At 37.7% G+C, this 17,002-nt stretch overlaps 2 protein-coding genes across 2 annotated transcripts in view; one reads left to right on the forward strand and one right to left on the reverse strand.

Moving 5' to 3' along the window:
• LOC135074765 (uncharacterized) overlaps positions 1-9,354 on the reverse strand; it is an 18,932-nt gene extending 9,578 nt beyond the window's left edge. The window contains exons 1-3 of the mRNA XM_063969148.1: positions 8,807-9,354; positions 6,979-7,162; positions 320-423 (exon numbers count right to left, since the gene is read on the reverse strand). Coding sequence (XP_063825218.1) covers positions 320-423; positions 6,979-7,162; positions 8,807-8,964 — 446 coding nt within the window. The 5' untranslated portion in view covers positions 8,965-9,354. The remainder of the gene's footprint in view (positions 1-319; positions 424-6,978; positions 7,163-8,806) is intronic.
• Positions 9,355-10,615: 1,261 nt separating this feature from the next.
• Positions 10,616-17,002, forward strand: part of LOC135074453 (Fanconi anemia group I protein homolog) — a 28,505-nt gene continuing 22,118 nt past the window's right edge. The window contains exons 1-10 of the mRNA XM_063968748.1: positions 10,616-10,949; positions 11,059-11,172; positions 11,360-11,532; positions 11,776-11,943; positions 12,260-12,370; positions 13,121-13,251; positions 13,631-13,830; positions 14,291-14,418; positions 15,416-15,630; positions 16,470-16,674. Coding sequence (XP_063824818.1) covers positions 10,857-10,949; positions 11,059-11,172; positions 11,360-11,532; positions 11,776-11,943; positions 12,260-12,370; positions 13,121-13,251; positions 13,631-13,830; positions 14,291-14,418; positions 15,416-15,630; positions 16,470-16,674 — 1,538 coding nt within the window. The 5' untranslated portion in view covers positions 10,616-10,856. The remainder of the gene's footprint in view (positions 10,950-11,058; positions 11,173-11,359; positions 11,533-11,775; positions 11,944-12,259; positions 12,371-13,120; positions 13,252-13,630; positions 13,831-14,290; positions 14,419-15,415; positions 15,631-16,469; positions 16,675-17,002) is intronic.

Here is a 17,002-nt window from a genome sequence, read left to right on the forward strand (position 1 = left end):
AAGTCTTTTTTGATAATGGTATGTTAATTGAATTTTAAAAAGACGACGACAAAAATAATTTTACAGTAAACACGAGTAACATTTCGCAATGAATGTTACTGCATTTAATGTCAAGTGCTACACAGAATGTAGTCTAGTGTCTAGGTGATTTGTTCTTTGTATATTCGACAGCAGTACATCAGATTATACATTTTTCTTGCAAAATCGCCCCTATATTTCAGCCACATAAGATGTACAGTATTTTAGTTGATGTGCCGTTATCTGTACCACAATGTTATTTATTTACCTATCATGGCTTCTTCTAGCATAAACAACTTACCTGTCGCGCGTCACATTCTGCGAGATTGGACTGAGCGTGACGTCCGCCAGCGTCCGATAGTGAGAGCTGGTGGACACCCGCTCATACTGGCTGTTGAGCTCGTTCTGTGGACAAACAAAAACAATAAAATACCTCTACATTTATGTAAAACTCCTTAATACTCTAAATTAGGAGCATAAGTGTTGATACCAATGTTTGGCAAGTGCTGAGAAGCGCCGCTAGAAACTCGTAGCGCTGTCTAAGCACGGTAATACCACAAATACCGTGCGTGGTCTAGGTCTACCGGTTAGAACAAATGGCAAATGACAGTACTCGGTTATGGAGTTTTCTGAATTAGTTAAACCACAAAACACGCATTCTTTCGTATAATCTCCTAAACTAGAGCGAGAAAACAAGATGTCTTCTATTTACGTTATTTTGTTAATGGCAGATGGGACATTGTTGTGGACCAATTAGAATTTCAAGTGGTAGAATAACGTAAGCGTCTAGTTATCAAACTAATTTTACATTGCAAATAATTGAAATTGTTTCGCTGTGACTAAGCTCTTGTAGAACGCATTGTAATTAATTGATAGTGAAACAGCTAAGTTCACAATCTAAATACATAATTATATCATGCATAAGTATGCGCCATGCCTGCGCCATTAGTTGCATTACAAACAGTTTTACTGTGGCAGAGAAGGTAGGTATATAGAATTCTAAATTGTTACATAAAAGTAATGAAGATTGAAGAAGCGCATTGATTGATTCCTGAACGACTCTGAACCAGTTAATTGAAAAGCTTTTTCATTGCATTAATATAATATGTCCACAGTCGTACCAACAAAATCTGTCCTCCCGCACCAGACACCAGATTACTCCATAATTTCAGGCTTTTTTAAAACACATTTCTTTCAGCATTCTCATAATTTATCACACTAACTTTTTGTAACAAATGCAATGGTTCACAAGTGAAAGATTCACTTATTAATAACTTTATATAAACCTCTAACTAAAACAATTACAGAGTGTCACAGTGAACACAAAACCGCGCATTTACAGGACGAAACTTTCAGTGAGAGCCACGCGGCCGAAGCTAAAGGCGGGAAGTTTTTATAATAATAGCAACACAGGGACCTCGTCCAATATTCAATAATCAACCTAAATGCACTGCAATAAAGCTGATAAGGATTGTCGTCACAATCCTAAATCACGTAAAGCAAAAACACCTCATAGATCCGTCATCGTCAGTGATGATATCACCGGTAACAGCTATGATAACAAAAAGCCTGTGCTGAGGTATTTGGTAGGTGCTAATCGAACCGTGAAGAGTCTACGTTTGTATAACTCTAATGCTGGATCTGTGAATCATAGATTTGGTGTGCTATTACGAGCAAAGTACTTTGACATTGCATGTTGGGCCATAAAAATAGTGACAACTAGTCTTCTCCATTGCTTGAAATAGGACTCAAAAGGGTGTCAGATTGGCTACACGCCTATACTTTTGCAAAAGCTACAGTTGACTTTTCACGGATATTACAACTAAGAAAAATAAAAGATTCGTCTTTATCTGCAGACAGCACAATGTTATGTTGTTGAATAACAATAAGGAGCAAAAGGTGACTACATTACGTTGAGTCGCATTCTTCATAAGGAAGATTTATTTACAATTTTGCAGACAATGTCAAGGTCTTGCATTATTCAATGTCAAGCATAATAATATTGTCTTTTGTAAGGTATGTAAATACATAATATACATATTTACCGCTACTCTGAGCCGTTACCGATCAGTTAGGTATTTCCATTATGTTAACTTTTTCTTTCTTTCCACTACTTCATAACTAATTCATTTCATAAATTCACAGAGAGCTTGAATTCGAAAAATGAAGAGTATTATTATATTGTATTTTTATTTTTAATTTGAGACATAAGCTATCCTCTTTAATCATTTCATATCGGGCAATGACTTCCAGTAACGAACCACTTAAGATTATTCGCTGGTTTTGGGGCCCGATACACTCCGAAGGCGGGCCATAAGTGGCGGCGGAAGTTTAATTATTAACTGTAAAGTGTACGGAATAACAATAGCCAGTTTAGTGTAACAGTTAATCCATACACACAAGTATAATATTCCAGACACATTAATAAGGCAAGGCATGGCTATAAAAATAATCGTAATGATTGTGTTACAGACGAATAATGGGACGATAAAATGACGATGCAATGTAAATTAAAGAAAAAGACAACAATAAGAAAGTAATTACCTATGTACTTTGTTACTTTTCTTGCATAAACTGCTAAAGCGCTTTTGTTGAAGTTTAAAATAAATGGATCTGGCGTTCTCTCAGGCTGCAGGTTTTCGATAAAGGATTGAATAGTTAAAACAACAAAGTTACGAGACGATGCGCGATAAAATCTAGCCTTGCCTCCCAAAATCCACGCGGGCTAGTCAAGGCATAACGTGTAATTAAATCCAAATAAAGCAGAGTTTTTCCTGTCTGAAATAACACCGTATTCACAGTAGTTCGAAACATCACAGACATTTCACCTCCGATCAAGATCGCGCCGATCAAACACGCATCTGATTAACCTGAACCACTCATAAATAATGTAAACAGTCGTCCACTGTTCACTAGATAGAGTAGATAGCACATCGAGTTGCAGCACTGACCTTGCCCGACTGAGAATACATCTCGTAACCGTAAACTACTACGCAACGATGTTACAAACTACAACTGATACGTTTATCGATTTATTCTCCCATAGCAACACGTACCTTGGTGGTCCTGATCTAAATACACAAACTAGGTCAAGAGCCAAGACTCAAGATTCAGTGCCAAATTAAAAACTAACACTCAAACGAACCACAGTACAGAGTAATCGACGCGCTACTGAAACGCCGCAGATGGCTTGAAATAATAGCGCCCATATGGAGGCATCGAAAATAAACCCACGCGGGGGAAGTAGATTTCAGTTATATTTGGATGCGTTTATGTTTTCCTGTTACAAGTGTATGACTATTTATGTGTTGATTTAGAATAAGTATTGTAAAAAATATTAATGAAAAGAAAAAAAAGAAAAAGAAAACTAGCAAAATCAAATCGCCTGGGGAAAATGGCAGGAGTTCTTTGGGCCTCCCCCATATGCCCATCAGTAGACTACCAGAAGCTCAAGTGATATCACTGTTGCTTTTTAGTGGTTTTATTCCTGTAAAAAGGTATTGCGGCTTCTACTACCCTTATATTGTTCCTTGATTATTTTTCTTTTACAAGGCTTTCACAGATAATTTTACTAAGTTCTTCTTCTTCGAGGTGTTTCTGCTACAATAAAAAAAACGTAACTGCACAATATTTTTGTTCTAATTATAGGTAAATTGGACTAAATCGAAATGGAAAACATTCAAACTAAGGTGTTTACAAAAATACCTGTCAGGCAACTCTTATTCAGACTGATATCAATTTCCTGTTGACGCCAAACTTAATTCAATTGTATAAAATGCTACTGTGATAGTGGGCGTCTGATCAATTCAATTAGTAGCTTAATTGTTATTTATAGACGTTATCTATACTAATATTATAAATGCGAAAGTAAGTCTGTCTGTCTTGCTTTCACGCCTAAACCACTGAACCGATTTTGATGAAAGGACAATGGGCAAAATGGTACCCGGCTCCAATAGATATGTGTCTAGTATCGTTTGAAAGGTCTTACCAAGATGAACAACTTTTACTATGACCACCAGCCTCAGATCTGGTTGTGTACGAAGATATACATACTTTTTTGCAGAATGGTACCCGGCTCCAATAGTTATGTTTGTAGTGTCATTTGAAAGGTCTTACCAAGACGAACAACATTTACTATGGCCACCAGCCTCAGATCTGGTTGCGTTCGAAGATAAAGATACTTTTTGTGTAACCTAAGTATCATACAGTATGAAGGGGGACGCGCTCAGGGCAGGGCACCGACGAGATGGTCGGACGCGGTGAGGAAGACGGTAGGCGGGAGTTTGCATCGTGCGCCGTCCACACAGCTTATGACCGCAGTCTGTGGAGGAACACTATCTGTGGTCGCGATCCTCATCAGTGAGGGACCGAGGAAGAAGAAGAAGAAGTATCATACGTGTCCATCGTATGGTACTTAGGTAATGCGAGGCAGGAAGGGTTTACTGCTCCAGCATCCTTCCTTAACTCTATAATTAATTATTGATGGGGATAATTGTGAAATAAATATTTTTATTTAAAGAAGTACTACCCCCTTATTAATAAAAAGTTACACCTAGGAAGAACCTTGGATTAAAATGACATTTCCATACCAAATGACAATTTAAGCCAGAATTCAACTAGGGTGTACCTTTTATTAATAAAGGGGTTAAAGTTTTATTACTTCTTACGGGTTTTATTATGAGTTGCTAAAGCGAATAAACCCACAAGACCCAATAAGTCCACCCACAAGATGGACCGACGACCTCATAAAGGTAGCGGGAAGGCGCTGGATGCAGGCCGCCACCAACCGGCCATTGTGGAAATCATTGGGGGAGGCCTATGTTCAAATGGACGTCCTATGGCTAAAATGATCATGATGATGATGATGAAAGCGAATAAAGGGCTAATAGCTTGGGTAGTTCATCGTAGGTTTAATCCTTTCCTTTTCAATGCTTCTTTTAGTTATATTAATAGATTGTATTCATAATACATACTCGTATACATGGATGATTGTGTTATACTTTCATTATAATACTTAGTGGAATTACTGCTTTCAAAACGTGAATTAGAACTGGCCCCGTAGCAGACATTTTCCTACATCTAAAGGCCTTTTAAAATATATATTGGTTATGGCTATTGGAGCGGGTACCACTTTCCATACATTTGTGCCCATCATCCTTTGGCATAGTTATAGTTTGAGTCGCGGGAAAGGACATAGGATAGTTTTTATCCCGGTTTTTGAAACAGAGACAAAATTCCATGCGGGCGAAGCCGCGGGCGGTAAGCTAGTTGAATAAACACTTAAAAGATACAGTACGGACAGACGTATAAGGCGGGCGTATGCTGTATTTGAAGCCCTGATAACGGAGGCCAAGTTCAACGCACAATTATTATACTTTTAAAAGCTTTTTATCTTTTGAAACGGACATCTGCGATCATAAATAAGTCTTATGGTGGTAAGATACGTACGGTGGATAGAATGGTAATTATTTTCACAAATATCTACTTCCACAACTACCAAGATTACATAATTTAATTCTAGTTCCTTGTTGGTCAGTGAGAAAGGAGTTGAAAGAGGTAAAATGTTTTGAACACTTTTTAACCAGGAAATGAATGCCACTCGGGCAGTTCGTTTAGGACTCAGGCACTTTGAACCTTATGGTATGAACTAGGTACATAATCTAGAAATTGTTATTACAGGAAAATACAGCATGATCAGATTGCTTAGTACCCAAACTGTTCGGGACGCATGTTTAAACTATAGCAAGGTTATTCGCCGGGTTCAACCACAATGTTACACGAGTCGTACAACAGAGTTTGAAGACGTCGCAACTTTTAAAAGCTTTATAAAATTTCTCAGCAGCATAAAAATAAATGTTCAAAGAAAAAAAAAGTGGGACCCATGATGCAGCATTTTCTTTATAATATCAAATCGTATGCAACGTTCTCGCAGTACGAGTACAGTCACGATTGGATAGAATACAGAAGAAAAGAAAATTTCGGCGTGGGCGGGCAAGTGTGAGCTTATCTTTACGCATAACTCCCATGTTATTAACCTGAATGTTATACATCTATCTACGAGTAGGTGGCATTATGAAGAGGAAGTCGCTGTGCAAGCAGCCTTAATAAAAAGCCATGTCGTCGTTAATCGTACACGATACGACACACGCGCGTTTTATCATCTTATCGTGTTAAAAAGCCTTATCAAAATTACAGGGAAAACGCGCGACAAGGGCAGCCCAATTAATGCTAATCGGCGACCCGGTGGTCGGCTCCATCCATTAGCTGAATACTATCGAAATTGTATGCAGTTTTGTATAGATTTGGTTCATCATAGAAAACTTATAATAATATTTGCAGGACAAAAAGTTGCCAACTACTGGATACAAGGCTTACTGACCCGCATCTTGATTATGACGCAATTTATGGAATCGGTTTTATAGAACCCTAGTCCTTAGTCTTGATAAAACGGGACCATTCCTATCTCTCATTGCCATTGCTACAACTCCTGTGTAGCCAGGATCTACAGCTTGACCGCCAATAAAAACCCAACCAAGGTGGTGAAGGTGGAAAAGTTTGCCCCAGGGGAATGTTTATGTTTGGGAATGCTGTGCCCGCGACTTCGTACGCGTGAAAACCCGTTTTCGCAACATTTTTCATTTTTGCTCTGAAACTATTAATCGTAGCGTGATGGTATATAGCCACGATAAATGGGCTTTCTAACAGTGAAATAATTTTTAAAATCGGACCAGTAGTTTCTGAGATTAGCGCGTTCAAGTAAACAAACAAACAAACTCTTCAGCTTTATAATATTAGTATAGATTTACCTGAAATATCTCCTTCCGACTGCCCTTCAGCCGGTCCAGGCTCTCCTCGGAGGAGTAGTCGGAGGTCTTGACCAGCTTCTCCGTGAGGCGTGCGGAGTGCCGCGTGCGGTGCGACGGCGCATGCTTCTATAGTTGTTTATTGGTTACTATTTACCTGAAATATCTCCTTCCGACTCCCCTTCAGCCGGTCCAGGCTCTCCTCGGAGGAGTAGTCGGAGGTCTTGACCAGCTTCTCCGTGAGGCGGGTTGATTGCCGCGTGCGGTGCGACGGCGCATGCTCCTCCTCTGTCTCCGCTATAGCTTCGGAGGTTACTTTGCTGCTTGGCTGACCGAGTTGCCTGGAAGAAGTGTTCTAATAAGATACTTGACTGTATATTTTATTTACCAGAATAGAAGTACTGATATTTGCATTAATCCAGGTTTTTTTAGTTAAGTCAGGAGGCACAAAAATTCACAAAATTACGTTACTAACAGAATTTCAAGCGGAATATTGTAGTTCTTATGCAGGTGCAGTCTTACTACTTAATGTGCTGGTCACTATAAAGTTGGGTTGGACATAGTAGAAAATATACTATAGGTTTAAATTAATATAAGTAATAATACTAATAAAAGTTTTTAGAAAACTTTTCAGTCAATATTTTTTATTATGTTGTGTGTGAAATTGAATCAACCAACATAATTTCATGTTCAGCTCAGAATGATGATGATGAATGATGAGCTCTAAATCTACAGACTATTAGTAAACTGTTTGATAAGTCTTATCTTTATGTGTACCTACTTCAAAGTTACAGGAATCATAATATTTCTGAAACAAGTCAAAGATCTAAGCTTATCTTCAATTAAATTGAATAAGTCTGATATCTACACAAAATAGATATAACACTTTTCAGATGCCTATTTTATTTCATAAGTGCCACTTGTGGTCTAAACTGAATAAATAATTTTGATTTTAAAATGTTTTTAATTCATAGGCCTGTCAATAAAAAACCTACATTTTGAACAATGGTAGAATCTCATGGCCTTCAAACGCTTAAGCTGGGTTTTATGTTTGCTTAGTACATGCTTAGCTTAAGGTCACCATGGCCGTAAACCATGGTGACACTAGTGATGCAATGATGTCAGTGATGTCACTAGGTAAACTGTCCTTACTAAGTTTATTATTGACCTTGTGTTTTATAGTTCACTAAATGATATCTATCTGAGTAAAGAATTTGTGCAAACATGAGTAACCTAGTTATGTTATCATTTAATTCATGATTGTAGAAATGACCTTACGATTCACAGATTGATGTGAAATTTCTCACTACGAGAGTATTACTAAGGAAATGTTACCAATTTAGGAAATCACCTATTTACATTGGTTTTTGCTGATGTATGGGAGATCAAGGTGAGTTTTAACAGAGGAGAGTTGAGAAATAGACAATTTTTTGGAACAATTTTTTTTTATTCACAACTCTCCTCAGTCTCCTCTATGATGTGTAATATGTTTAGTTAGTTAAGTTTCTCTCTCCTAATAATAAGGCTAGAATCTGAATAATGGTATGAGTAATTTAGCTTTAAATAGCAAGCTTACTACATCATAATCCCATCCTTATACCTACTAGGTCTATGAAACAATCTCATATAACTGAAACTATTATTGTGTAACTATTATTTGTGTATTATAAGTATGCATATGTGGAAACCGTTCAAAATCTCAAAAAGTTGACAGAAAAATAAGCAATTTTTCTCTCACTTACAAAAAAATCAATATAATGACCAAACATAAGGATGTTTTCAATCTATAGTTAGTCAGTAAATAATCCACACATTCATGTAGATAAGATAGCCCTGTATCAAACTGATAAACATGAAGTGAAAATATTGAACAAGAAAGTGGATCTCATTCATTTTTGAGATTTAACACTGGGAAACGGTGTCAGTTCTAGGGCCAATTACGTTTGCTATGCCGGTTGTATCAGTTGTATTATCAAAACACTTACTTGACAGGGGTGCTCCTTTTATTTGGCGTTTTCCTTCCAGACTTGTGGTGGACGTGGTCCTCGCCCTCCGTGCAGTTCTCGCGATCGCAGCTCGACCTAAGGAATGGTGTTTTCGAGCGCGACCTTGACCGCAATCCAGAAACCGTTGGGTTCTCCATAGTTCCCTCAAACTTCACTCGTTAATAACACCAACCCCATACTATCTCCACAGCCCAATACTTCACGAACCCTGACCCATTTCAAACCGGTCCGAATGCAAATAAGTCCAAAGAATTTCCGTCCCAATATATTGCACAAGGAAATCTATTTCTGTGGCTTCATGTGCTGCCGCCAAAAGTAACGTAATGTTCACTCCGTCAATGCTGTTGTAAACAATGATTTATTGATACGCGATATACACGAATACGTCCACTTAACAATAATAAACGGTAGTACACTAACTTGGTACATAAAACGAACGAGTAACCATGAAATTCGTGAATTTCGTAACCTATCGCTCGCTAAACATAAACTGATGACGTCATTCAAAAAGACGTTACTGACTGAACAGGCGACTTTTCTGTTTTATGTCAAAACCAATTAAATTTCAAAGAGTTTTGGCTGTATAGTTTTATATTTCGTTGCCAACTATATTTTCATGGAAATTAAAAATAAATACAAGTGCTGCTATTATCATTACAAAACAAATTACTAAAAATGAAACAAAATTCATATCAACATTTTTTTTTACAATTTGTGCCATAGTAAACATTATTATTAGTAACAAAAGCCTATGATAAATGCTTACGTAAGTGATTAGTAAGTAACCTTGGAGTTCTTCTTCTTACTTTTTTGTTACTATTAAATATGTTTGTGGACCTGTATAGTTGTGATTTTACTACTTTAGTAACATTAGCATTCTATTGCAACACTGGTTTCAGCTGTCACAACTGTCAAGTTGACATTGGTCTAAATCTTGTTTTTTGGCGGGTTTGCGCAGGGTGTGGAAACTTCCATACAACGGTCATCGAAGTGAAACTTGCTTCCAAACAGCGACATCGGTGAATAAATTCAAATACTTTTTAACTACCCTAAAACGCTCTAGATGTCGCTGCTCCTGTTTCCTTCATATTTTCATTTTTTTCTTAATTAAAATATATTTGAGAATATTGTTAATTACAATGTGAAAACTTTTTTTAAATGAAATTAATTTGTTTTAATTTAAAACTGAACATTGACATTTTTGTTTTAATTTACATAATAGAGTAGTAGAAATTACTATTTAACATATGGCAACATTGTTTTTCCTCCAACCAAAATGGCCGGTGTTGTTTTTGTTATGTTAAATGCATTCTTGTTTTCTTAGCCATCATTTAAGTTTTCTGTGGCCCTATTAAAGTATTGAAAAGTCGTCGAGTCAAATTCAAGTTCATTCCTTCGTACCTGCTGCTGTTCTGGTTCATCGGAGTTTTGTTCGTTCCTTCGTGAATCGCGAAGAAACTTTCTGTTATGTTCACAAGTGATCTGAGTTTTCTCAATGTGCAAATGCTTTTTTAGTGTTGTTGAAAACTTTGCGAAAAGACGCTTTTGGTGTATAATATTATGTGTGTTCATAAATAAAGTAAAATTATTAAATTCAAAAGTTTTTGTTTACTTATTTGCATTTCCATGTGCAATGTAGAATTTTTCCAAATCCATTGTTTTGAAAATAATACAATACGTACACCATAAAGATAAATATTTTCAAAATAATGGATTTGAAAAAATTCTACATTGTACATCATAAAAACAATAATTCTTTGAAGGTTATGAGGGCCTATGTGTGCGTGAACTGTGTGTATGTGTGCGTGGACTTTATGTATGTATGTGTGCGTGTACTATGTATGTATGTGAGCGTTACGTACGTAGGTTAAGTACAGGGAATTTAACACCAGGCTGTCAATTAGTAGGCTCAAAAATTTGACAGAGAGGGTTCTCTATTTCCTATGTATTACTTTTCTCTATGGGTTTGCGGAACTGGCAAAACTTTTAATTTTTGGTGTTTCTTCTTATCAAACAATAATTTAATGAAATGGATACTATTTACTTAAAAATTAAGGAGCTTGGACATGTAAATAGTAAGCGTGACGAGTTAGAGGAACATTGTAAAGCCAATATTGACCAGGTAGGTCACCCCTTCATACAACGAGACAAGTATCGACTTGATTCAATGTAAACAAACCAAGTATTGTGTATTTTTATACCAATAAATCGTGTTCTGTTGCTCTTTTTAGATTCTGAAGTTCTTACCGCGTCGCATTTTGAACAGTGATGGGGCGGATATTCTTGACTGTTTGCTGAATGGGCTAACCAATAATCCTTCATCATCAAGTAGATATTCTGCTAAAGTAAGTAAAAAACATGTATTCTGGCGGAATTATTATTTATTTATAAATCTAGATAAATAAGACCATTGTCTCCACAATATCATCAAAATACCACATAAGAACCACCTTCAGGTTATCACAATTTTTATAAAATTCTGTTTTATTTGACTTTATTTGTACTTTATTCATAATTGCTATTATTTTCTAGATTATAGATATAGTTCTGCAATCAATGAGGAAGGAGTCTACATCTCTCACACACTGCAGTGATGTGATTAGCAGGCTATGCTTGGAGTTGTCCCGGCAAGCTGCAGATGAACTGGTGAGGTGGAGCAATGACAGTATTCAGTCTATCATCGGTGACTCTGATGTTAATATGATGTAAGAATGTGATAAATCGCTTGAATTTTACAAAAGGCATTGAATGATCTAGTTTAAATGATATAATCAGGTACTTTACCATGAGCTTGTATTTCATAATATAGTTAGTCTACCTACTATTAACAGATTGATTTTATGAAAAAAATCTTTTTAGTCGTTTTAACACAGACAGGGCATACCTCAAATACATTTTTTTAGACAACTTTTTTCAAGATTTAAATTAATTAAAACTTTACATTACAGATGGCGAGATATCCTTCCAGAATGCATGAACGCACTGTCATCATGCAGCGAGATCAAACACTGCGGGACGGTGTTGACGTTTGATGAGTACAAGCAACAATGCATACACACTCTGTGCCAGTGCAACTGGACTGAAAAGCAGCTGGTGCAACTAGTGGCTATGTTTAAGTAAGTAAATATGTATATGTATAAAGCCTGACTTAGTATGTAGGCTGTATGACATTTGATGAATAAATTAAATTGAATTAATGACTAGGGTAGGAAATGTAGACAGAAAGTGCAAGTTAATTTTGTGTTTACCTTTTATTCTTTTGGTGTTCCTCAGGTAAAAAAAAATATTCAATGAAAATTATAGTTTTTATTAGCCAAATAATAGTTTTTATTATATCAACCAAATTATGTTTGCTGTATTATAAGTTTTTTTTCCAACAAAGTAAAATAGTCATATAACATTAAACAATTTGAATTTATGTTCATCTTACAGAGACCTGCAGTTACCTCGAAATGAGCATAAGCAAGTGGTGAATAAAGTGTGTTCGTACATCATCAATATTTCGCCAGACGAAATGCCGCCACTCATCCATCAACTCTTGAAGTAAGTTACATTGCTTAGATTTATTTCAAACACCAGATTCATCATTAGCCTATCTACAGTAGTCTACTGTTGGATGTAAACCTCATATAGGTTCATGGCGCATATCACCATTATATTCTGTCTTCAGCTAGTCACATCCAGCTTCTGCCATCCATCTGCATAATTCTATGTAGCTGGAAGGCATGCTCACTACCACACCACAGACACCAGTCAAGATCATTATTTATATTCTATACTAATAATATTATAAATGCGAAAGTAACTCTGTCTCTCTGTCTGTCTGTCACGCTTTCACGCCTAAACCACTGAAGCGATTTTGATGAAATTTAGCATAGAGATAGTTTAAGTCCCGGGAAAGGACATAGGATAGTTTTTATCCCGGTTTTTGAAACAGAGACGCACGCGATAAGGTTTTTCTGTGACAGACAAAATTCCACGCGGGCGAAGCCGCGGGCGGAAAGCTAGTAATAATAATAATAAACTCTTTATTTGCACACCACAAATAAACCAAGTACAAATAATATTCTTGACCATTCATTACTCTCTTACACCAGTGATTTATTTATATGCCACTTCATAAATTATTTAAATTCTACTGAAATAAATCTCTCCAACTGCTTTGTATACAGGATGTGTAATGAGGATAGTCCCGAATTTTGAAACGACACTCAAAATTCTATTATAACTCAAGTAACTAAGCAATCAAAATTGAGTGAACACATATTATAATATATTTTTGTTGTCCCCCAGGCTTTGCAAATTGTACAATGTGGACATAGTGCTGGCCCACTTGAGCCACTACTTCAGCGTGCGACTGTACAGCAAGCTGGAGCCTCCGCCCAACGACTCCGAGTCCACCACTATGGATATAGACGACATAGGTAAGAAACGTGAAGTGCGATTAGATGGTAGACTTTATGAGCCCCACAAATGCCGTAGATAAATTCTTGCTTTGATTTTGTAAATATTTAAGACGGATATTATCTCGTAATGTCACTTGACACGATAAACATGCAAAATACTAATACAGTAAGATTATGTAGTATGGGCGCGAGTCTTGCGACGTCACGCCCAATTACGTATCAAGTTTTTACACCCTTGTTGTTTTTACGATTCTGAACTTTTGAAGTCAATACTTGTTTACAAAACATCATGTTTATAACGTCTGGACACTCGCTTGCTGTGTGCTTATTGCAATATATCAGGATTAATTAGACACACAGTTTAAATAACATTACAGTGACTCACTTTCATTCCCAGTGACCCACAGCGCAGCAGAGCTCAGCCGTTGCCTCTCGACCTGCATCTACCACATAACAGATGGCGCCACCGAGCCAGAGGTCATACGCCGGCACCTGAAGACTTGGCCGAAGACCCAGTTGCTCAGAGCGCCCTTTATCATGGACTTGGCATTGGCCATGTCTGAGAAGGGACCGGACTTTAGGAGTGTTTGTTTGGATGTAAGTTTAGGCCTGTTTCACCTATTCTTGAGTTCTAGTTCTACTTCTGATATTAAAACGTTAACTTGTGGGTTACAGACTAAAAAAGCTATTTTTTTCCGCCACTATTTTGTGTGCGACTCTCCTCTAAAATCCGTCAGTTTCCATCATGGCCATGAACTGGAGCCGCGAGTTATTGTCCTAAAATTAGACATTCCGTGGCGCTGCGTCCGTAAAACATTATAAAAAATGTGAAATAGAACTCGAATTATCAAATATTTCTTTGGGTGTCACCAGGGACTGGTGAACATCGGGAAAAATTGTATCGTTGGACAAACTTTTCCCGATGTTCGCCAGTGGAGGTCAACGCCTCTCTGGCAATTTAAAACTGCCGGCTAAATAAGTTAAATTAAAAAAATGGCTTTCTTAAATTGCCTGAATTTATCAACATTGTATATTCAATGTGTACTCTGTTTTCTAGGCCATAAAGTCCGCAATAGAGCGGCGGGTGTTAGATGAGCTGAAAGGCAAAGAGTCCGCATGGGTTCGCTCAGTCCTGCCGCCTGACGTAGACATAGCCAGTGTACTGAAGGTTCTCACTACTGAGAGGTAGGTGGTTATAAAAAAATCAATTTTTAGCGATTCATGTAACTTCGTTATTCCTACTACTAAATACAGGGTGGAATTTTGTAATGCCACCTGGAGGTAAAGTACTCTTAATACTGTAGATAGAAAATTTTACTGAAAGAAAACATTCCTTTATTTTTGAAAAGAAAGAGAACTGCATTCATAGATTTTCGAAAATTTTTCGAAAATTCACTACCATACCATAAAATTTTCTGTACATAATTAAAATAATTTAAGATTTTATGGATTTCCTTTAATTTAATTTATCAAGTTCGTTAGAGAGATTTCATCCTTATACTTGACCCTAACGATCGATGTAATAAAAATACAGGGTGTAATTTTTAACATATTTTAGTTGGTTCGATTCCCGGGTGTGGCAAGCAATTTTTTGGAAATCTTTGAATGCAGTTCTATTTCTTTTAAAAAATAAAGGAATGTTTTCTTTGAGAATTTTTTTCTATCTACAATATTAAGAGTAGTTTCCCTCCAGGTGGCATTAGAAAATTCCACCCTGTATATGGAAGCGCACTTTAGAAGTGAGTTCTTTTATTGTAATTAATCTCTTTTATCGTCTGGCTGCTGGCATCAATTTAAATTAATGTTTTATAGTCTTTAAAATTCCCATCATACCCCGCTAACTGTGAGTTGGCGTTAATTAAATAAAACTCACTTCTCAAGTGCGTTGTTATTTTGCGCTGACCCGATATCTAGTTGGTATTATTGATGGAAGGAATTTCGGATAGATCAGGTTTATTATGTAACCTATTATTGACCAGTAACCAGTTTTGCGCCGTGATAACTTTTAGCGACGTCAAAACGTATGGGCAAAATCGATAAAATGGCGTGATAACCGCTTATCGCGGCGCGCATCTTAGGCCTACAGTAACCAGTTTTTCGATATCTTGCATACTTAACAAATAATAATCGATTGACATCACTTATGATTTCCACCCTGTATACCTAATGTTTCTTCTCCCAGCGCAAACCACCGCCAGCTAACAGTCGTCGGTCTCATCAACCTTGCCTTCTCTCTCCTCTCGATCAACAAGACGAAGCCGGTGGCTCAAGCCTGCTGGTCGCACGGGAAGCTTATCCTGGTGCGCCTCTGCAAGTCGCAGCCGGAGACAGCTGGTCATATCCTCAACCAGCTAGCTTGTAAATTGGCTACGGAGTCTGCTCAGCGGCAGTATGCGGGTATGTATTCTTTAAATTATGACTACACATAATACTGGGGTAGTGTGGATTGGACACTAGTTAATTGACATACTTTTTATGAGCTATCATTCAAAACCTTTATTTCAAAGCTATTAAAATAGTAGTTTACACAGCAAATTGAAACTACATAATATATCTAGACCACTAGAGCTATGCCGTTTCTGGAGTTTAATTTCATGTTAGTTTAACGTTACATTCTTACATAGTAAACGAGCAACATTTTATCATTGCGGATATTTACGGCTTTACAGCGCATAGATAGACCGCTTTCCGCAATCCGCATTTCGTCAAGCTATACAGGGTGGAATTTTGTAATGCCACCTGGAGGGAAACTACCCTTAATACTGTAGATAGAAAATTTTACTCAAAGAAAACATTCCTTTATTTTTGAAAAGAAAGAGAACTGCATTCAAAGATTTTCGAATTTTTTTCGAAAATTTACCCTCATACCATACAATTTTCTGGAAATAATTACAATAATTTAAGATTTCATGGTTTTCCTTTCATTTGATTTATCAAGTTTGTTAGAGAGATTTCATCCTTATACTTAACCCTAACGATCGATGCAATAAAAATACAGGGTGTAATTTTTAACAGATTTTAGTTAGTTCGATTCCCGAGTGTAGCAAGCAATTTTTTGAAAATTTTTGAATGCAGTTCTATTTCTATGCAAAAATAAAGGAATGTTTTCTTTAAGTAAAATTTCCTATCTACAGTATTAAGAGTAGTTTCCCTTCAGGTGGCATTACAAAATTCCATCCTGTAGATTGAAGTGTGTTAACCACCGAATCCATGTACCTACTAAAAATATTTTACAGACTGCCTCCACGTGCTCTGCAAGCTGACTCCCGTCTCCATCGAGCGCTGCCCAGAACTGACTACCATTCTCGAGAACTGCCAACCGTCCCCGCACGACTACCGCGCGGCCGCCGCAGTCCTGGCCGCCGTGCACCCGCTGGTCAACTTCAGCACGCGCAGCCGCGACGCGCTCGTCATGGTGTGCCGCAAGCGCCTGTACTCCAGGTGGGAGCCCTAGGCCTCCGCCCCCCACTACTGGCCGTGCACCCGCTGGTCAACTTCAGCACGCGCAGCCGCGACGCGCTCGTCATGGTGTGCCGCAAGCGCCTGTACTCCAGGTGGGAGCCCTAGGCCTCCGCCCCCCACTACTGGCCGTGCACCCGCTGGTCAACTTCAGCACGCGCAGCCGCGACGCGCTCGTCATGGTGTGCCGCAAGCGCCTGTACTCCAGGTGGGAGCCCTAGGCCTCCGCCCTCCCACGCGAATGCTAGAAATCGAAACTGTGTGAAATTTTAAATTAGGAGATCTTTTAATCACAAAGGCGTATGTTGCG

The sequence above is a fragment of the Ostrinia nubilalis genome, chromosome 9 (assembly GCF_963855985.1).
Source record: "Ostrinia nubilalis chromosome 9, ilOstNubi1.1, whole genome shotgun sequence".
In the NCBI taxonomy this organism is placed as follows: Eukaryota; Metazoa; Arthropoda; class Insecta; order Lepidoptera; family Crambidae; genus Ostrinia; species Ostrinia nubilalis.